This window comes from Terrapene carolina, unplaced genomic scaffold (assembly GCF_002925995.2).
Source record: "Terrapene carolina triunguis isolate 2854851 unplaced genomic scaffold, T_m_triunguis-2.0 Scaffold247, whole genome shotgun sequence".
Classification (NCBI taxonomy): domain Eukaryota; kingdom Metazoa; phylum Chordata; order Testudines; family Emydidae; genus Terrapene; species Terrapene triunguis.
Window position 1 is genome coordinate 2,130,092 of NW_020664598.1, and position 23,399 is coordinate 2,153,490.

General features: G+C 45.4%; 1 protein-coding gene across 1 annotated transcript in view; it reads left to right on the forward strand.

Annotated features, from left to right (window-relative positions):
* Positions 1-11,025, forward strand: part of ENTHD1 (ENTH domain containing 1) — a 64,089-nt gene extending 53,064 nt beyond the window's left edge. Inside the window, exons 5-6 of the mRNA XM_026657484.1 lie at positions 7,113-7,587; positions 10,427-11,025. Of these exons, the coding sequence (XP_026513269.1) occupies positions 7,113-7,587; positions 10,427-11,025 (1,074 nt within the window). The remainder of the gene's footprint in view (positions 1-7,112; positions 7,588-10,426) is intronic.
* Positions 11,026-23,399: the final 12,374 nt, after the last annotated feature.

Sequence of the window (23,399 nt, forward strand, 5' to 3'; positions counted from 1 at the left end):
AGAAGAATCAGATCTATTTATAAATTAAAAATCAGGGTGAGAGGGTGGCCTGTGACCTTGTAACTGTGTACTCCTCCATTCTGAGACCCATGTTTTAAGTTTACGCAGCCTTTCAAAGAGATGCTTGTTGGCAAACTCAAGGGTATTTTCACAGTGCAAGCACTAAAAACATTGACAAATTAGAGATAGAGGAGATCACTCCTCTTTGGGCCCAACCGATCAAAAAATACAGTTCACGTACCATGTCTGTTGGCTGACGCGCAAGTCCATAGACTTCTTTGTGGAACAAGGCAGTTTAAAAGGAATTAACTGCAACTTTGGAAGAAATTCTTCTGGCTGCAAGGAAATAAAAGTAACATTCTGGAGCACTTTTGGCTGCAGATAGTGCCAAGAGAAGGAGCGAGTAAGCTCTTGGATCTCTCCCCAAAACTATTGCAGGGGGATTTGACAGTTTTGGATGCATTTTGACTAGTTCCTGGAAACCTTCTCTCTTTTGATGATTTTTCTCTGTATCTGAAGTTTGTGATACTGTGATACCAAGCTACTGAGTAAAACTAGTGTGATCATTTCTAGGAAACCAAGCCTATCATAGGTGATTAGCATTTAAATAAGACAGTCACTGAGGACTATAAGTTACATGCACCAAAATAGCATTCAGCTTGAGCAAAACAAATTTGAATACAATACTATGACTAGAGATCATAATTACAGATATTGAAGAGAGCACAGTGTTATGGGTTGGTTATAACTGCAGCACTATTGAAATAACAGGGGTGCTGCAGGTCAGGGTCAATCATTGGCAAAGATCCGTGGGAGAGCAGATCTAGAACAGCAGAGTAGGTTGCATAGTCGCAGGAAGGCTGGTCCCCCAACTACTGCTTTGAATAGGGCTACGTCTTCACTACAGGGGGGGGGTCGATTTAAGATACGCAAATTCAGCTACGCGAATAGCGTAGCTGAATTCGACGTATCGCAGCCGACTTACCCCGCTGTGAGGGCGGCGGCAAAATCGACCTCCGCGGCTTCCTGTCGACGGCTCTTACTCCCACCTTCGCTGGTGGAGTAAGAGCGTCGATTCGGGGATCGATTGTCGCGTCCTGACGGGACGCGATAAATCGATCCCCGAGAGATCGATTTCTACCCGCCGATTCAGGCGGGTAGTGTAGACCTGCCCTAGTAGATAGAGCACTGGACAGACTCATGAGACCTGGTTCTGTTCCTGGCTCTGCAAGTGACCTGCTGTGTGGCCTAGGGCAAGTAATGGCCTTCTCTGTGCCTCAGTTTCCCCATCTGTAAAATGGGGATAATGATACTAACCAGCTTTGTAAAGTGCTTTGAGCTCTACTGAGGAAAAGCGCTATATAAGAACTAGATACTATTATTACTGAAACCTAGATATTTTGGCTCAGATACAGCTGTGATGGGTGGCAGCACAACACCCTAAAATAGAAATTTCCAGTTTGTGTGCTGTTTAATCCTCACCTTCTTTGGTACTTTTTGAAAACTTTCCCAAAGTGAATAGAAATAGAAATCAATATTTTCAAAAATTGGGTGTCTAAAGTTAGATTCCTACAGCCTTATTTAAGCACTGAAATAAATGGGCATAATTTTCAAAAGTGACCAGCTCTCCCAGCAGCTCACATTCACTTCAGTGGCAACCAACACTCATGAAAACCAGATCACGTATTTAGGTGTGCAAATAAGAATTTGGGACCCTAACTTTAAAGCATCTATTTTTACAAATCTTGGCCAGAATGTTTTCCCGGCAATTCTGTTCCACTGTTTATATACATAGAGGGCATGTTTACATTTGTCAAACCCACACCGCCTTTTGGGAGAAGACTATTGGAGGATGGCAGAATCCCTGCATAGAAACTGCAGCTAGCTGTTCAGACACAACCTGTTCCAATCTCCAGAGATACACCGGACTGGATTCACAAGGGGGATTTAGGCACTTAACTGACAAGTTAAGTGCTACTGGCATTCACAAAATCACCATTCAGCTGCTGCCTAAACCAGTAGATCCCTAAAGTCCCTAAGCACCTAAGTTTCCACCAGCAAAATCCCCTGGTACCTAAATTGCATGTCCAGCCACCTACGCACTTGAATAGTGTCCCCACCCCCCAGCTCAGTGCCTAACTTGTGCCTAAGGCTGGTGGGATTCACAAAATTCCCGTGCCTACCTTGCATTTGGGGCCTGATCCAGTAGACATGCTCAGATGATACCTTAGAGCATGTCTATCAGATTGGGCCCCACACAAAATGGTGGAGGTGGTGCCACTTCCCTTTCAATGTCCCAGTGCATAGAACACTAAACCCAGGGATTTAGGGTGACCAGATGTCCTGATTTTATAGGGACACTTTGGCTATTCAGGGCTTTGTCTTATATACGCACCTATTACCCCCCCTCCCATCCCAATTTTTCACACTTGCTCTTTGGTCACCCTACAGTGATTTGAACCAGGACTCCCACCTCCCTGGTGAGCAGTGACAGAGTCAATTAAAAAAAAAAAAAAAAAAAAGTGTCAGAATGCATTTCCATTCCTCATCACTCAAAACTGATAGTACCAGAAGTCTGAGGAAGAAGCCAGAGTGGTGTTCCGGAGCATTCCGGCATGACTCAAGCCCTGCAGGCGAGAGCCCTAACCATTGTGCTGCAGAGGCACTCTCACTCTTGCTCTCTCTGGCCCAATGACTTTATACACAGTGGAAAAGGTCCAACAGGAGAGACTGAGAGCCCCACCCCAAAGTACCACATAGCCCAGTGGTCAGGGCAATCTTTTCAGTAGTGGGAGACCAGAGTTCAAGTTCCTGCTCCACATCAGGCAGAGGGGGAATTTAAACCCAGGTCTCCCACATCCTGGGTGAGAGTGCTAACCACTGAGATATTGGCTGTAAGGGGGGCACCACTGCCTCCTCTTGGCTTAGGTGCCTAACTCCAGGGGAGGTTTCATGGCTATGAATCCCAAGTAGAGAGAGGTGCTTAAATCCAGGCCAGAGTGAGGCAACTAACTCCCATTGAGGGATGGAGTATAGGTTTATATCCCTTTTTCATTGCCTGCTAGGGAGCTTAGGTGGCTCCCTGCTTGGCTTACTGGCTTTTGTAAATCCCGTTTTTAGGTGCCTAACTCTCCCCATATATTGTACAAGGACCCTGGGTCCCTAACTTGGAGTAGTGAATTCCACTAGGCAGCATGGCATCTAAAAGTGAGATGGTGCAATGGTCTGTATTGCAGCGCCTACATGCCCTCATGAATCTAGCCCACAGTGCTGTTTGGAGTGGCAGAATTTGGCCAGTAGCACATGTGCTTGTTCACTATCCTTTGCTTCCTATCCCTTCCAGGGGAATGAATGAAGTGGTTCTGAGGGCAGAGGCAATGAGAGCCAACCGAAAATGAATGCTGAATGCAGCATTTCCTAGTATCAGATCCTCTGTGGGGGTGTTCTGGTTCAGTAAGCTGGTGTTCAGGTTAAGAAAACAGCAGAAGGGTAAATGGAATGAAAAGCTAACATGAGAATTGGGAGCCCAATGCCGAAGGAGAGAGGTGCGGATCATAATAAGAGGGAGGAAAAGGAAGAGCATCTTCAACACATTTCTCAGATGGTTCCTTGCCACTACTCTCAGCTTTACACTGTTTCACTGTGAAAAAACTGGAGTGCATGTATTATTAAATGACTTCCAAATGTGTTTTCTACAAAGGCTATAGTATTCATAGAATATCAGGGTTGGAAGGGACCTCAGGAGGTCATCTAGTCCAACCCCCTGCTCAAAGCAGGACCAATCCCCAACTAAATCATCCCAGCCAGGGCTTTGTCAAGCCAGGCCTTCAAAACCTCTAAGTAAGGAGATTCCACCACCTCCCTAGGTAACCCATTCCAGTGCTTCACCACCCTCCTAGTGAAAAAGTGTTTCCTAATATCTAACCTAAACCTCCCCCACTGCAATTTGAGACCATTACTCTGAACAGCCTAGATCCTCTCTCTTTGGAACCCCCTTTCAGGTAGTTGAAAGCAGCTATCAAATCCCCCCTCATTCTTCTCTTCTGCATTCTAAATAATCCCAGTTCCCTCAGCCTCTCCTCATAAGTCATGTGCTCCAGCCCCCTAATCATTTTTGTTGCCCTCCACTGGACTCTCCAATTTTTCCACATCCTTCTTGTAGTGTGGGGCCCAAAACTGGACACAGTACTCCAGATGAGGCCTCACCAATGCCAAATAGAGGGGAATGATCACGTCCCTCGATCTGCTGGCAATGCTCCTACTTATACAGCCCAAAATGCCGTTAGCCTTCTTGGCAACAAGGGTACACTGTTGACTCATATCCAGCTTCTCGTCCACTGTAACCCCTAGGTCCTTTTCTGCAGAACTGCTGCCTAGCCACTCGGTCCCTAGTCTGTACTGAGAAGGCACTTAAATATAAACAAGTTAGAATTTTAAATTATTCTCAAAAATATAGAGTAAGGTATAGAGATTTCAGATCTTTCCATTATTAGAAATATATTATCTCATCATTCCTTACCTACGCACATATGTGCACACACACAAACACCCCCCCCTTTCTCCTACCCCAGCAATTAAAGACCCATCTTTCAAATGTAACATTTAACAAGAGCATACAGTATCTTTGTTAAAAAGACAGACTGTATCTACCATTGAATCAGTACATTAACTGATTCTAATCTCCCCACTGTATCAACAGTTTAATACTGAAGGCAGTTAACGTACTGGTCTTTTCATTATCTCTGAGCTCTATTTCCTTTGAGCACTGTAATTACTCGCAGAGGAACTTTCATTCACACATTCTTAAACCGTGAGATACATTTCAACTTTTTTAAAATCTCCTGTCACACCTGCTGACTCTCTGCTTTGAAACCTGTAATGCATGCATATCGGGCTAACATGGAAATTGCTCACAGCAATAGCCTCTGGGAATCTAGCTCTGTCTAACAAAACCACATGGTGGTGTATGAAGAATAATGCAGTGTGCCCCAGTAACAAGAAAGTGGAGATATCAAGAGAGAGCAATCAAGAAGGCACTAGTACTGTAGGACAGAGCTTTATATCTTAGAGGGGCAGTAGCACATGGGAATTGTGTGCGGCCCAGAACCATAGGTGCTGGAACTAGGGGTGCTGCTGCACCACCTGGCTTGAAGTGGTTTCCATCATATCCAGGATTTACAGTTTGGTTCAATGTCTCTCAGCTCCCCCACTATACAAATTGTTCCAGCACCCTGGGCAGAACCATATTCCAACTACTGGGTGCATCTCAAGATCCTCTGAAGCAATCTTTCCCAAGCTCCTTCTGGCAAATGCTCAGAGAATGCTTAAATTGGATTGGGACAAGGTCTTAAACGGTGATAGTAAGAGTAATAAGGGAGGGGACTGTATGTTGGAGAACTTCTCCCACCACTTTATGAAAAGCAAGGGCTAATTCCCCCTCTCACCCTCTGCCCTTTTCTTACATTCAAACAGTTTTGTGAGTCTATGATAACTGTATAGGGAAGTTGAGATTTTCAAGATTAATTCTGGTCTGAGTGAAATTACATACATCACGTTCGCAGGATTGGGCCTTAAAAGGCACAAAGCCAACGGAAGAGTGGAGGTTGGGGTCCAAGTAGATGATCCAGGAGATGATTGGCACATATTAGTAACATGCATGTTTTGAAGTTTATTCAAAGTTGGGGTGAAGTGGAAATGGCAAAAGAGGAGTTAATAGGAGCAAGGAGGAGGAAAAGTGACACTGAGGGGACAGAGAGAAAGTGATATGGAGAGAGGAAAGAAAGGATGAAGAGGAGCATGTGTGGGTAAGGAGACTAAGGCTGGCAGTGGGGGGACTGCGATAGGGAAGGTAGGGATACTTGCCTTTTCCATTTTTTAAAAAGCCTTTTACATACTTTATTAAAAAACCCAGAACCACATACAATTGCCCTTGCCTAATTCTATTATTTTAGCTTTACCTCTACAACATAACCATTGTTCTTTATAAATTTAACAAAATGCCACCCAGTCCCTTTCCACCAAACAACTGAGCTCCAATCCACAAAGCAGGTTCTCTCTCTATTGTGTGTGTGTGCGCGCGCAGGCAACCTCCACCCCAATTCCCCACACTCATCGCCACCCTGCAGAAAATAGAAGTCCAGATGAGTTCTGATAATTTCTCTAGGCGATTAGATTTCTGAAGGCTGCTCTGGAGCCAATGCTGTGCTGTTGGCAGCTCTGTGACTCTAAGGAGGAACCTGCTTAAGCCTCCCCACCACCACCTCTGCAGGTATCTGGGGGAGGCCTTAGGGGAGTCAAGAGCCCAAGGTTTGGCTTAAGACACTGGAATGCAGAGCAAAGCAGGGACTTTCAAAAATTGTTGCAAAAAGTTCTATGTTTTTAGCTGAATTAATAGTTATTAACCATTTTTTAAATTAATAGAACTTACTCCTGAAATCCTTATAAGGTGTCTGCCTGTCTCATGCATTCCACTGCTGAATCAAACTGCCACGTTAACTTACATCAGATTGTCAAGATTACATCTTATGGTTTGATTGTTAATTTTCTAATTATACATAAGACACTTAGGTTTAGCGATTTATGGTAATTTGTAACGAGATGTAATAATTAGAATTGTACATTAGTGCACTTTTCTATGAATTACAAACGGTTTCATAGACAGCAGATCATTCCAGCTCAACTGCTGACTCACTGTGTAAGCTCAGGAGAGTCACTTAACCTCTCTGGGTCTCATTAACTCCCCTGTACAAATGAAGATACTGTATTGTACACCTTTGTAAAATGTTTTGAAATCTATGGCTGGAAAGTGCTAAGCATGATTGTTGTTGCAATTCTAACTAACTTGGGCAGCCTAGCCTAGCTGCTAGCACACCAGACTGGGCCTGAGGAGATCTGGGTTCTAGTCCCAGCTCTGGCCTGCTGGGTAACCTTGGGTAAGTCATTTCCCCGCTCTGTACCTCAGTTTTCCCATCTGTAAAATTAGGATAATCTACCTCCTTTGTAAAGCACTTTGGGACCCTCTGATGAAAAATGCTATTTTAGAGCTAGTTACTGTATTAATATTATTACTTTTCCCATCCAAGATGCAGCTCCTTTTCTGTGACATCATTCTCACTTTTTGCCTGACAGGTGTCATATCCTTCTCCTCACAGAGAAGCCTATCTACTTCACAAAAATGGGGCACAGGCAGGAGAACATACAGCACAGTCACAAATCCTGCTTCAACAATCACTCTTATGCCTCCTTCAAGGAACCAGTCAGCAAACACTCCCAAAATTGCAGAAATGTTGCTTGGTCGTCAGTCATCAGTTCCAGAAAAGCCTGCCACAACCAGCCAACATGTCCCAGAGTCAGACTTTCTTCCCTCTAGCAGCAAAGCTTCTGTGGAGACCCTTTACCTCTCCCCTACCTTCAATGTCTTTGATCCTTTAGGGAATAGTGTGGCAAACAGTGAGATTCTGAAACCAACTCCATCTTCTTCTAAACAATTCCCTGGACCTAATACAACCACCATGCTAAACTTCAATTCCTCCACGCCTAATAGTGTGCAGACATTTAACACAAATCTCCACCTTTCCCCAAGGCCAGGTGAGTTTGTGCATTCCATGTCTAACAGAAGACAAGTGTCTAATTTGCATTCTAATTTCTTTGTTACCTCCTCTCCCAGCCACATCCTCTTTGTAGTTCTTGCAAAACATGCATGCAGTAGTGACAGCACTCAGCAAAGGAAGTTAGCCTTTCAGAATTTAGAAGGTGTTAAGAAAAAAAAGCTATCGGTGCCTCCTCTAGTGCAGCAGGCATCCTTGCTGTCACTAGAGTGAACACAATACTAAATGTTCAAAGCTACTTAAATGGAGGTTAAGTAACATCTTTCCTTTACATTTTCATATTCAATATTAGATACGACAAGCCAAAGCAAAATCTTACAGAATGAAAGCAGTAATAAGTATCTTTATTTAATAGAGCCCTTGAAAATGCTGTAAGATGTTTGTACATCATTTAAGTGAATTTAGTGCAGTTGCAAGGTGCTGGGGACTGAAATTCTCTGGTTACTCACCGAACAGATACAGCATAGTTAATGTCAGAACAAGCTTTCCCCCCAGTCCCACCTCCACTGTTCAACCCTGACCATAAGGTAATTCAGTCTCCATGGCCCATTCACTGCTTGGCTTCTCTGCTGAGACTGCCAACAAGAGGGTCCAGTAGTACCAACTCGCTCCCTTACTAGGGCCTGGACAGAGACCACAAACTCACTTCACCTAAGCCATTGAAAAGCTATCAGATAGTAATTAATGATCTGCAGTATATCAGAAACTAGTGGTTTAGAAGTGAAAGGTTCCTTATCCCATTCCTGGTCCCCAGACCTAGCTAGTCCTGTGACTTTTGTACCATACAGCTTTATACGTGAGACACGCAAACAAATGAAACCCCTTTGTTTTCTTCTCGCATGAGAAGTTCTCTCTAAACAGAAACTGTCAGGAGTTAGTAATCTTGTGTTCACACCTGTGAGAGATACTGGATGTCAGAAGAAACCTCTGAATGAGGAGACAGGACTAGAGAATGAATAGCTGCCTCCATGAGAGTCAGTGCAGTGTTCTGAAGGTTCATTTATTAAGAAATGAATCTCACTTGCTGATAGAGTCAATTGCTTTTGAAAGCAGCTATTTTTTAAGTTTAAAATGGGCATTTCTGAGACTTTCCCATTTAGGTTTATAGAATGTTGTTGTATGCAAAGAAACATTCTTGGGTCTTGAAAATGTAAACAAAAATGCAATCATTTGGTAATGTTTTTAAGTCAGTTGCACTAAGCATTATTCCCCTCTTCACCTCATAGTCACTGGTTTGAGCCAGCTTATTGTTCTCACCTCTCAGGAATCCACCTCTGTCTGGCAACATATCATACTCAGTCTAGATCACTGAGCCAGATTCATTTTAGCATTTTGTGCATATAATTGTTTTGGAGAGTGTGGAAAACAAGGTGGATTGCATCCTAAGGTGATAGTGACCACCTTAAAGAGGGTGGAACTTGTAAAAGAAGAAACTTTACTCCAATAAAGTGTCACTACTGCCAAATGAAACTAAATTGATGCCACCAAGGAGATGCTAAGTATTTTCAGAATAGAAGAGGAAGCCAGTTACTCATGGAAGCAGCAATCAAGTGGAGAATCTCTCTATCCCAGAAAAAGAATAAAAAAAAAAAAAATAAAGTCTGATCTGTTTGGTGAAAGTCAGACACCCAAGCCCTCTTATACATTGTACATGGAGATTTGCAAGACAGGTACTCGTACTGTTAAATTACATATGTGTTTATATTTTAGATAGTAGTGTATAGGTATAATCAAAATATTATCAGTAGCCTGGAGGCAAAAAATCTGTTAAACTGCTCCTTTCAGAGCCTATAGTTATTTGTGTCACTCCATGTTTTTTATTTTTATCCTGCAGGACAAAATAATTGCATCATATTTGCTTTTTCACATAGGAGGTGGAATCAGTGCACAGTGATGCAATGTAAAATGTCACAGTGTGAAGACGGAGTGCTAGGTCATGGCCCATAATAGAGCTCCTTTTTGGCACTCTGGCAGTGCAATGAAGACAAAGCTTTTCTAAAAAGACAGCTAAGGATTCCTCCAGCATGAGGGAATAAGGCTAGCATTACATTACTCTCTCCTTCCCAGCTGTTAAAGGAGGGAGAGTGCTGCACTGTAGCGATCCTCAGGTAGTGTAATGAACTCTGGGACCATTACAAACTGGTGTGACTTAGAGCAGCCCAGAGGCTGCTCTAAGTTACTCCAGGGGCCAAATAAGTCTCCAGCTGGTCTTAGGAAAGGGAGGACGACTGCAAAGTTGGCATAAAGCTACCTTCACCCCGTCCCAAGGTGTGGTGGGTGCTGCTCTGGCCCATCTGAGGATTTAACCCTCAGTGTAATGTCTTTGTAAGGCTCTGGGGCCTAGAAATGTCATTCCTATATTCTCTAGTTGTCCTACAAGCTCTGTGCTCTCAGGTCATGTATGAAAATCAGGAATTGTCTCATGAATTTTGAAATAAGTGGCTGTTCCACATATAAACCTGAACAATGGCCTGTTACAATTCAGCACCATGCTGGATGGTTTAGTAGGTCCTTTTTGGCTTGTAAATCAGTCCAGTGTTAAGGCTGTTTGGGTCTTGTGTCAAGTACAGCATGTGGACTGAATGTTACATACAATACCATCTCATTTTCCTACCAGCTCTACTGTTTGTGTCTTTAGACTGTAAGCCTTTTAGGGCAGGGGTTAACGCTTGTGTGTGCGCGCCCAACACCCAGCACAATGGGACCCAGGGCCCAATCGGGCCTTCAGACACTACCTTAGTATAAATAATTTACTACTACTAATTTCATGCCAAGATTGTATAGTGTTCATTTTTGTTTCTCTTTTACATACGTTTTAGATTCGACCAGCTCCATGGCAACAACATCCTCTTTTTCCACCTTTTCCATCTCGTCCCCAGACTCAGTTGTTCCAGAGAACATAGTTCATCCTAACCTTATCCCTTCCTGTGGGCCTTCAGGCTTGTCTTCACCTCACAAGCTCTCCTCTTCTGTTTTCTTTAATTGTCTCAAGGACAGGGTTACACATCCTTTTTCTTGCCAAAGATCTGAGGAAGAGGAGAGTGAAAACACCAGCATCCTGAATCTCCTCCCAGATAATTCAAGACATTGCGCTGGAAAAGTGAACAGTTTTGAGAGCAGAACTCTCCGCATTTCTGGTGGGAGTTGGGGGGCATTTCCTGTGCAGAATGTAGATCCTGTGGGTAGCCCCAATATGCCTTCTGCTGGAGGGTCACCTAACGTGGGTATGACAAAGAAAGCCCTGGGCACTTTGGAGGAGATAAAAAATGCAGTTCTGGGACTGCGAGGGGACATAGGCAAAGTGGCCCAGGAGCTGCAAAACATTGGCAGCCAGATGGCAAGCCTGGTGGGTGACATTCAACATATGAGCAAGTTCTCGACAGCTTCCCAAACTGCTAAGGATGCCCCATGTCAATAGTAATTTTCACAATTTTCCATGTAGCTTTGTGGTATCTTGCCCCAACAATACGCTTCATGTAAGTCATCAGACCTCTTTTACAGTGTTGAAATAATTACCGATAGAAATGCATAGGGCTGTTCTGTTCTTGTCATGGTCAATAAATAAATAATTTACATCTTTATCCTTTGAGTTTTGTTAACATTTAGACTACGCACACCTTGCATTTTACAAAATCTTCACATGGCACAGGACAAAGGTTTTGTGCATGCAAATCTGCCAGCGCAGTTATTTGTCAGCAAATAAAATAATATGTATCATGCCGTTCATTTATAGGGTGTCCCTGCATGTCTGAACACCCCTGCCCCCTTTGCAAACTGTATAATACAAGTCTTAGTGGGGAAAAAGGCAGCATGTGCATGCTTGGAAGTACCACAGATGCAGTACTAGGGAATCCCAGAGGCAGCCACAGGAAATAGCTTACCAGAGGTGTAAGATTTAGTGACCAAAAATAAGGTGTAAGTTAATTGTTTACAGAAACAACAAACTGAAACAAAATGCACCACTAAATGAACAGCAATCCTAATAATTACCCCAAATCATGCAAAAACTGACGTATATCTGCCACATGACTCACTACTTTTTCAAGCTGTCTGTAAGCTCTACAAGTTTGTTACTCTCACTGCTGACTAGGTAAGGACTAAAGCCTTGTATATTAAAAGCACTAGGCACCTCTTCCTTCCCAGACAATGAGCCGCTGGCTCCTTCCCCACCCTGTGTCTTCCTAAGGGAGGATGACAAACTCACCCCCTTTCTATTTTACTTCATAAGGAGGGGTCCGAGTTAGCCTCTCTCAAGAATGGTTTTCCCTGGTTCCAGACCAAAACCTAAACAGGTGGATTGGCTGGTTGACCCTGGACCCTGCCACACGCAACAGGTCCAGTCTAAGTATAAAGAGAGGGAGTGACTGAGGAGTGGCTAGCAAACACTACATGGATTCTCAATGAATTCTGCAACTGACTTAAAGAAATTTCGCAAGCCCAACCATCAGAACAAGCCCTCAGCCACAGCTAATAAAAAAAACCCAAATCTTCAAGCCCAATCCATTCTTGTCAGCAGAAGCCTGGTTGCACATGCCCAAAGGCAGAAAAATCTGCATGGAGGAGCTCAAGATGCCCTCAAACCCAATTCTTTCAGAAGGGTATGGAGCCAGATGTGCTGATTCAATGCATCTCCTAGGGAGCCACTTGTGATGTGGCTTCTCTGGAGTCCTAGCTGGAGTTTAAAACTTCTACTCTTCATCAGGATCCCCCAAAGGAGGATGGTACCAGCACCTGCCCATTGCTGGAATTGAATGTGTCCAATGGTGCAACTGCAGACACAGGGAAGTTCAACTTGCAAACACTGTGCCTATGGGGGCAGTGGAGGAGGGAATCAAGCCCCTTACTGAAAGGATGTCAGATATGATTCAGTCAGATCATCTAGATCAATCCCACTTAGTTTAATGCTTGGATCAGAGACCTCTAAGAAATACTTAGATGCAGCAGAAAGTGATGGTGGTAAGATGGATGTGGCATTCTTCGCTATGAGTTAATATTGAACCAATGGCTTAGCAAGGTGTGTGGAAGCCCCATGCAACTGTAAGTGCAATCTTTCAGATGAGACAAAGACAGAGAGAAGACCTGAATGCTTGGCACTCCTTATAAAAATAAAGGCCAGTAAAGGTCACCCAGTGTCCTGACCAAAATTCCATTATGTGCTGCCTACCTAAAAACTCCCCACACAGTTTCACTTGGAAAAGGTACTCTTCACTTCCTGTCCTAACCTTTTGTGTAATATTGCTTTGTGTTACTGAAGTTGTGTTTTCATCCTGGAGACAGTCGCATTTCAGGTACAGATTAAGCATGCCCTATGTGTAGTTTGTGTGTTGCTTTCAATTTGTAAAATGCTTTGAGATCTTTTAGGACAAAAGATTCTATGTTGAAATGTAAAATCATCATTGCCTAGGTGTAAATTAAGGAGGAAAGCATTCCAGAGATACAGGACCTTGATAGAGAAGGCCACGCCTCCTGTCCTTTCAAAACTCTATAGTGGGATGATCAATTCCAATAGTCAGTTGACAGGACAGAAGGCTGCAGGTGGTCTCTCAGATAGACTGCTCTTATATTACTTTAGGGCGTAAATACTCGGACAGTCATACTCGCTTAACATCAAACATAATTTGCCACAATATTTTTTGACATTATCCAAGGTTTTTCATTAATGGGTGACCTTCCTCAGAGTGATGCATGGCATCACAGGGAGGCACAGCCAGCGCTGTGAACCTTCTGCTATAGCCTGTGAAGCAGGGGCAAGCACCGTGGGAGAGCGCATGCTTCACCCTTTAAACAGGTATTGCAGTGCCTGCGGATTTTTACTCCCAGATGTATTCTGGCTGAGTCATGCCTCTAGGCACTTCTGCTTGGGCTGAATAGCCTCTGTATCCCCCTCACCTTCCTGCTTGCACATCACCGAGTCACTTCTTGAAAGCCAGAGAGAGCAAGGAGAGAAGAGAGAACAAGAGGTTAATACGGAGACGTGCAAGTACAAGAGAACTGGCTTAAGGTTCTGAGGTCACAGGAGGAGAATATATACAATGATAACGGAGGTTCATCAATTTGAAAAACTCAGAACTGGAAACAGACGTGGAAATGCCAATAATAGACTCAATGTGGCTGATTTCAAGTGGCAGTTTAAATGCTGTCTGATAAAGGTCTAATGGAGAATAACTGACTGATGAGATTTGTTTGGAAGGGAGCATGCAGCGATAGAAAGGATGGATGGACCTAATCATTACGCTCCACTGGAAGACACAACTGTGGTTAATCAGAACCTGTCTGGTGTTGATGAATACATTAAAAGCTACTGTGGGCACACTGCCCTCCCCTCTCTGGGGAGGTGGGCAGAATATTTCTGCCCTGGCTGCTGCTAAAATAAGCTATTTGTTGTTATAAGCTCTCTCTCTTGTATTCCTAGAAGATTATGAGAGATTCTTTACTGAAGATGTGGCCCCATCTTCTCAAAAACCACAACTTTGTATAAAATAAATCCATGTGTAAGGGAGAACCACCAAAAGGGCAGTGGATGTGGAGATAAGACTACCTACGAAATATGAAGCTGAAGAATGAACAGGGACTGAGAAACCCAATCTTCTTCAAGTCTTCTACCTCCAACCCTATATATTGTATTAAACGAGTGGTGTTGGCTCACATGTCTTGGCCAGATTCCAACTTGGGCAACTTTCAGCTGGGCACACAGCTCTTTACTTCTTGTCTTACACTACAGAGTAGTGTTTCTGTGTAGTGTTGATCTTTACTCCTGTAACCCAATTTCTCTTCAGTTTAGGATTTTTTGGCAGCACACCTGTATCTTTTATGAATCAAAGCGAATGCCAACAAGCACAGCTGCTCTTTCCAGCGGAACTTTCCAAAATTTGAAGAGCTGAAAATAAAAACAAAAATTTAAAGTCAGAAAGATAAAATGATTTCACCTTGGAATGTTGCGATAAACTTCCCTAGCAGATCCATGTTCCAGCCATTTCCACATGAGTCTCAGGAGAACCTAAATTCCCTTGAGTCAAACCAGGACACAACGCAGCCTGTATTCCAGTTCCCAGCTTTTAAAAGTACTTTTCTTGGATCTTCCATCTGTTTGTTTTAGATTCCTGAATGCTGCAGCTCCTCTCAGCCCCAAACTCTTGTTTCTCATACTCTCCGGAACAGATTTATAATTAATTACAGGAGCGACAAAATAGTTTTAAAACAAAAGCTAATTGCAACTTTAACTATGGTGTAATAATCTCAAACCTCCATGTTTGAGGTTCACTAACCCCTCCCCCCTCAAAAAGCTACTGTACAGAATTATCTAGTGATGGGAGGTGCATGTTACAGCCATGCTTCAAGAGCTTTCACATCACCATCACGTTCTTACACCCATCCTTAGGATTCCAGAGAAGGGGTAGGAGCAGTCTCTCCTAGGGTGATCAGATATCCCGATTTTAAAGGGACAGTCCCGATTTTTGGGTCTCTTTCTTATACAGGCTCCTATTACCCCCCACCCCGTCCCGATTTTTCACATTTGCTGTCTGGTCACCCTAGTCTCTCCTCCCTCTCTCCACCACCCCACTCTCAGCTCCCTTCATGTTTTCTCCTCCCAAGAGCAGAAAGTGTCTTCTTCCACTTCTCTAGACCACTCACATCGCCACTATAGGCGAGAGAAAGGGACTCCCCCAAATGGAGAGGAACGTTGCACTCCCTGCCCACCTTGTCTCCTGAGGCAGTAGCCTCTTCATCATGGAGTCACTCTGGGCACCATGCCAGTTCTGTTCTGCTCCTGGCAACTGATGCTCCTCTCAGTCTGCCATCCAGCCTTCCACAAGGGAGGCAGGGGATGGGACCTGGGAAGGAGGAGAACAGTAGGAAGGCAGGCCAGGGGAGAAGGGACTTTTCCCAATCCGGGTGAGGTGGAGCATGGGTGAGCATTGCCCCACCCAAGAATACTGATTCTCCAGCTCCTCGCTCTCCTAGCCATAGATCCTTCTTTCTTCCTAGCCTAGCCCCTTAACAGGCTTCCCCAACCCCACCGGAACTGAGCCATCATTAACAGCCACGTTTTCAAATGTGGCCACAGATTTTGTGTGCCCAGTTTGTCACACCCAGGGCCTGATTTTCAGAGGTACTGCACAGCCACAGCTCCCACTGACTTCAGTCATAGGTGCTCAGCACTTCTGAAAATCAGGCTCCAAGTATCTCAACTAAAAGTTGAGGCACTCAGAATCAGAGGCGACTTTTGATACTGCTGGCCATAGTGTACAACATTTCTGGAAGACTGGCCAGCTCCTTGAAAGTTAAACAGCTGCTGTATTTCAATCCAGAAGTGGCTGGACTTCAGTGGTGACTGAAATGCATCGTTTTGGAAGCATTTGGGGATCCTTGAGGCTAGGACAGTGGTTTTCAAACTTTTTGTATTGGTGACCCCTTTCATACAGCAAGCCTCTGAGAGTGTGAGTGAGAGAGAGAGAGAATTTAAATGGGGGCTCAAGGCTGTCAGCCCCACAGAGCTGACAGCTCGCAACCCCCATGCAACCACCCTGCGACCCCTTGAGGGGTCATGACCCCAAGTTTGAGAACCCCTGGGATAGGAGGTGGTAGAGAGATGTAAAATATTATTGAATAATGAGGGATCTATTATCCTCCCATACACAACTTCTATATGTATTGATGCACAGAGAAAAAAAGGCTGAGAGCTCACATTTTGTAAATAAAATACATCTCTTATTTTCAGATTCTCTTTTCACAGAGTTTAAATACAAGTCCAACAATTTTTAAGGGTGACACTGAATGAACATTTCTAGCCTCTAGATTAGCTTTGCTTAGACCATTAACATAATTAATCTCCTCTAACTCAGACAAATTAGTGTTTCCATGTGGCTCATTAATCTCTGCCTCTTCACCTAAAGAGGCCATGCTTCATGGCACCAATATTATGTAAAACAGCAGCATGCCAGGAATATCTCAGTGAGCGTGGAGGGGCTGACCATAGCAGAAGCACACTGCCTGATTTTGTCTAGACATTTTAATAGTGTTCTTTGTTTTTTAAAAGAGGCTTAATTTTGATCACTAAATCCATTGAGATTTGCCGCAATTTCATTCTGACTGAAATTTGTGGATTAAGAAACAGGGGTTTATTGGTCATTTTTCAAAGGAAAGCTGCCGCTACCTGGAAAAAAGAGAAAGCAAACTCGCATGTTTCTATATGAATAACCCTATCCCTGTAATTAATTCACTAAAAACACTTAAGAGCCATTTTGCTGAAAGGCCTTTGAAATGATCTGGAAAAATAAAGGGAACACATGAACCCATTTCTTACCAGCCTCTTCAATCTTCCGCTCTCTTCCCCTCAGTCCCTCCTCAGATAAGTGCTTGTGTTTCCCTCACTAACCAAGTTGTGCACACATTGCTGGGTAAGGAAGCAGTTAGGCACGGAGCATAGAGCCACTGATTTACCTTAAAACAGCCACTGCTCACACTTCGTTTCCCCATCCCAGGCCTTGTTTACACTGGGAATGTGCCCCAGTTATTGCCATTGATAGCCAGCTGCACCAGTGCGAACCCTAGGATAGATCAGCCAACCTGCTATTTGCATTAGTGCAAAGTTTACCCTGTTTTCAAGCATGGCTAAACTGCACCAATGCAAATTGCAGCTTGTCTATTTAGATATCTATTTTAGATGCGTACATGGCCCCCATTACCATTGTATCTGAGCTTCTCTTAATCTTTATTGCATATATCCTCACAACACCCCTGTGCGCATAGGCGCCAACTCCGTGGATGCTCCGGGGCTGGAGCACCCACGGAGAAAAATAAATAAATAATAAATAAATAAAATAAATAATAAATAAATAATAAAATAATAATAATAATAAGCGCAGAGCACCCACCGGCAGGGCCCCTATCAGCACCTCTCCCTCCCCCCAGCGCTTCCTGCCTGCTGATCAGCACCTCACCCTCCCTCCCCGCGCCTCCCGCCAGTCACTTATGTGGCATACAGGAGGCTCTGTGGGGGAGGAGCGAGGCCACGGCACGCTCTGGGGAGGGGGCAGCATAGGGTGGGAAGAGGTGAGGCCTTGGGGGGGGGGGGGGGAAAGAGGTGGAGTGGGGGCAAGGCCTGGGGCAGAGCTGGGATTGAGCACCCCCTGGCACATTGGAAAGTTGGCGCTTGTGCGGTAGAGTTGTTGTGAGGATAAGTACTATTATTCCCATTTTACAGAGAAGGAACTGAGGCACACAGAAACTAAATGACTCAGCAAAGGTCACATGAGAAGTCTACCGCTGGCCAGGAGAAGCAGCCAGAAAAGCAGGGCCTCTGGACAGTCAAAGAACTTTCAACAGTTTTGAGCGAACTTTCTCTGTCCTGTGCTAATTGGCTGTTTGCTTCAACACACCCTATCCCATTCCCTCCTAGTTTCTTCACCTCAGCTTCACTCAACACCTGCCCCTCCTCCCCTGCCCTGACCTCTTCACATCCTGTTTACCTTCCCTTTTCATCCCATTTAACCAATCCCCTCCTGACTAAACCCACATAACACAAATACATAATTTAATTAATTAATTACATTGTGGAACTAACATGCAGTTTGCTGCCATCACCTTGTTCTTTTAGTGTCCTCTGCACAGTCCGACTCTTGGACAGCTCCAACTGGTGCACCCTGAACAGGAGTGTTCTAGCTAGGCGTAGCCATTGGATCACTCACGTATACGGCTACGATTTTTTCCACGGAGGTTGGGGAAGTAACGAAGTCCGTGACTTCCAGCGACCCGTGTGAATTCAGCTCTGGTGGCTGGGAGCTGCAGGATCCCCCTGCCGCTGCTGCTGGCTGGGAGCTGCTGGGTACCCCGGCACCCAGTGGGGGCCCCCTGGAGCTCCTGGTCACAGCAGGCAGCAGGGGAACCCTGGAGCTCCGAGCCCCCACAGGCGCTGGGGCCCTCAGAGCTCGGAGAGGCCCCAGCAGCTGCACAGTGTCTGCAGACAGTGTGGGGACCCAGCATTTTGTCATGGATATTTTTAGTAAAAGTCACGGACAGGTCACAGCTTCCGTGAATTTTTCTTTATTGCCCATGACTCGTCCGTGACTTTTACTAAAAATATCTGTGATAAAACCTTAGCCTTACTCATGTATCTCCCTCAACCCTCCCCTCAGTGAACGTCGAATGCTCTAGAGTGAGGATATAGAAGGGTATGGTACTCCAGCCACCTTGGTTCCTTCCAGCCATGACCATTTGAATGGATTAAGCTTTACTCCAGGATACTCCTGGATCCGTAGCTAGTTTTTGATTTTGAGTTGGTTAGTTAGTATTTGATTAAGTTAGTTATAAGTAATTATCTTCAGTGTGGAGATAGCGGAACCAAAGACTAAAATGCTGGGATTTAGGAGGTGCATGTCTCACCTGGCAGTGTTCCTGGTGTCTGACGACGTTACTGACATCCAGCTGTTCTGCCGTGGCCCAAGAGCATGAGTATCAACCCCAGGGCAGACTGTTAAGAAGCAGGGCAAAAATCCCAAATTGATTGTGAGTTCTATACATAGATTTCATCAATCAAGTATCAAGTGTGAACTCCTCAAGCACTATAACAGCCTTAGCCAAGAGTCACAGATAGATCAGAGTGACCAAGGGGACTATCTTGCCACCCAGGTAAGCTTAACTTTGTGATAGATGATCTCTTACACTAAAGATCATATCAGTATTCAGGTTACTCTCAGTCCAAAAGGACCAGTCACTTACTCCAGGTCAATTTCACCTTAGTTCTTATACCAAAGACAACACTTGTAGCCAATCCTATAATAAACTATATCAAGATTTATTAACCAGGAAAAGGCAATAAGAGTTATTTACAAAGTTGAAGCAGGTAAACATACGCATACACCTGAGGGTATGTCTACACTGGCAGAGTTACAGTGCCGGCAGTTACAGCACCGCTCAGAGAGCGCTGAAGGGAAACCATTGTTGTGTGTTCACACTGTCAGCTGCCTGCACAATAGTGTGTTCGCACTTGCAGCGGTATTCAGAGTGGTGCACTCTGGGCAGCTATCCCATAGAGCACCTCTTTCTCTTCTGCCACTAAGACTTGTGGGAAGACAGAGGGGGTCGCAGGGCATCCTGGGTCCTACCCAATGACCCAATGCATTGCTTCACATCCCAGAAATCCCTGTGCTTCCATCCGCATTTGGCACCATCTTTCAACAGTTTGTGTATTGCGCGTTCTGCCTCTTCGGCCTGCAGGAATGGATCCCAACCTGTTGACCAGTACGCTGCTCGCTCTGACCAACACGTCACAAGTGGCAGTGGAGTTATTCCTTAAACTACAAAGGCAAGAGAAGTGCGACATTGATCTCGCCCGCGTAGTAGCTATGACACAAGACTGCTTGTGGCATTCATGGAGGTGCTGACCACAGTGGAACACCGCTTTTGTGCTCAGGAAACAAGCACTGAGTGGTGGGATCACATTGTGATGCACATCTGGGATGACGAGCAGCAGCTGCAGAATTTTCGGATGAAAGCCACATTCATTGGACTGTGTGATGAGCTCGCCCCAGCCCTGCGGCGCAAGGACACGAGAATGAGAGATACCCTGTCATTGGAGAAGCGTGTGGTGATTGCACTGTGGAAGCTGGCTACTCCAGACTGCCACCGATCAGTTGCTAACCAGTTCGGAGTGGGAAAGTCAACTGTTGGAGTCGTAAAAAGCAACAGAGGGTCCTGTGGCACCTTTGAGACTAACAGAAGTATTGGGGGCATAAGCTTTCGTGGGTAAGAACCTCACTTCTTCAGATGCAAGTAATGGAAATCTCTAGAGGCAGGTACTAACACAGGAACAAATCAACATACCCTTAGAGCCCCGACCGGGGTTATTCTATCTACTACCTAAGATCCACAAACCTGGAAATCCTGGACGCCCCATCATCTCGGGCATTGGCACTCTCACTGAAGGACTGTCTGGATATGTGGACTCCCTACTCAGACCCTACGCCACCAGCACTCCCAGCTATCTCCGTGACACCACAGATTTCCTAAGAAAACTACAATGCATTGGTGACCTCCCAGAAAACACCATCCTAGCCACCATGGATGTAGAGGCTCTCTACACAAACATCCCACATACAGATGGAATACAAGCTGTCAGGAACAGTATCCCTGATGATGACACAGCACAACTTATTGCTGAGCTCTGTGACTTTATCCTCACGCACAATTATTTCAAATTTGGTGACAATATATACCTCCAGACCAGTGGCACCGCTATGGGCACCCGCATGGCCCCACAATATGCCAACATTTTTATGGCTGACCTGGAACAACGCTTCCTCAGCTCTCGTCCACTCGTGCCCCTTCTCTACCTACGCTATATTGATGACATCTTCATCATCTGGACCCATGGGAAAGAGACCCTGGAAGAATTCCACCATGATTTCAACAGCTTCCACCCCACCATCAACCTCAGCCTGGACCAATCTACACAGGAGGTCCACTTCCTAGACACCACCGTACAAATAAGCGATGGCCACATTAACACCACCCTATACCGAAAACCCACCGACCGCTATGCCTACCTTCATGCCTCCAGCTTCCACCCCGGTCACACCACACGATCCATCGTCTACAGCCAAGCACTGAGGTACAATCGCATCTGCTCCAACCCCTCAGACAGAGACCAACACCTACAAGATCTTCACCAAGCATTCGCAAAACTACGATACCCACACAAAGAAATAAAGAAACAAATCAACAGAGCCAGACGTGTACCCAGAAGCCTCCTGCTACAAGACAGGCCCAGAAGAGAAACCAACAGAACTCCACTGGCCATCACTTACAGTCCTCAGCTTAAACCTCTCCAACGCATCATCAGTGATCTACAACCCATCCTGGACAATGATCCCTCACTCTCACAGACCTTGGGAGGCAGGCCAGTCCTCGCCCACAGACAACCTGCCAACCTTAAGCATATTCTCACCAGCAACCACACACCGCACCATAACAACTCTAACTCAGGAACCAACCCATGCAACAAACCTCGATGCCAACTCTGCCCACATATCTACACCAGCAACACCATCACAGGACCTAACCAGATCAGCTACAACATCACCGGCTCATTCACCTGCACGTCCACCAATGTTATATATGCCATCATATGCCGGCAATGCCCCTCTGCTATGTACATTGGCCAAACTGGACAGTCACTACGCAAGAGGATAAATGGACACAAGTCAGATATCAGGAATGGCAATATACAAAAACCTGTAGGAGAACACTTCAACCTCCCTGGCCACACAATAGCAGATGTAAAGGTAGCCATCTTACAGCAAAAAAACTTCAGGACCAGACTCCAAAGAGAAACTGCTGAGCTCCAGTTCATTTGCAAATTTGACACCATCAGATCAGGATTAAACAAAGACTGTGAATGGCTATCCAACTACAGAAGCAGTTTCTCCTCCCTTGGTGTTCACACCTCAACTGCTAGCAGAGCACCTCACCCTCCCTGATTGAACTAACCTCGTTATCTCCACACTGATTTATACCTGCCTCTAGAGATTTCCATTACTTGCATCTGAAGAAGTGAGGTTCTTACCCACGAAAGCTTATGCCCCCAATACTTCTGTTAGTCTCAAAGGTGCCACAGGACCCTCTGTTGCTTTTTACAGATTCAGACTAACACGGCTACCCCTCTGATGTTGGAGTCGTGTTGACGAAAGTGTGCAGGGCCATTAATCGCATCCTGCTCCAAAAGACCGTGACTCTGGGCAACGTGTGTGACATTGTGGATGGCTTTGCACAAATGGGCTTCCCTAACTGCAGAGAGGCGATAAATGGCACATATATTCCAATTCTGGCACCAGACCACCTAGCCATTGAATACATTAATCGCAAGGGGTATTTCTCAATGGTTCTCCAGGCTCTTGTGGATCACCGTGGGCATTTCATGGACATTAACGCAGGCTGGTCCATAAAGATGGATGACACACGCATCTTTTGGTCTGGTCTGTTCAGGAAGCAACCCTCCTGCCCCCAACAACTCACTTCAGATCCACTTACCAGGGGCCTCCTCTCCTGTTTGTGCTTCACCAAGATTTGACAGCTGTGACTTGCTAGCTTCCTCCGGGGTAGAAACGAGCTCCGGGCTGCATGCATCTCTGGCCTCTGAGTCATCCTCTGCCTCTGGGTCCCCCTCCACATCCTTGTCCAAGATTTCCTCCTCCTGGATCAGTCCACTCTCGACTGGCACATGATCCACCAAAGTATCCACAGTGGTCTTCGCAGTGGAGGTGGGTTCACCACCGAATATCGTGTCCAGCTCTTTGGAGAATCGGCAGCTCGTGGGCACAGCACCGGAGCGGCGGTTTCCCTCCCGCGCCTTGTGGTAGGCGTTCTGCAGCTCCTTCACTTTGACCCTGCACTGCAGTGTGTTCCGGTCATGGCCCCTTTCCGTCATGCATTGTGAAATCTGTCCGTAGGTATCATAATTCCTATGGCTAGAGCGCAGCTGGGACTGGACAGTCTTCTCTCCCCAAATGCTGATGAGGTCCAGCAGCTTGGCATTGCTTCAAGTGGGGGATCGCCTGGTGTGTGGAGCAGGCATGGCCACCTGGAAAGATGCACTGAGACCACTGCATGCATCACCGAGCAAACAGGAAGGGGACTTTCAAATTTCCGAAGGAATTTACGGGGTGAGGCTGACGGTTGGCCATCTGAGGGCAGGGCAGTAGAGTTCAAACCAATGACCAGAGAGGTGAGAACAGGCATTGTGGGACACCTCCCAGAGGCCAATCACAGCGTGTAATTGCCACTGTGTCTACACAG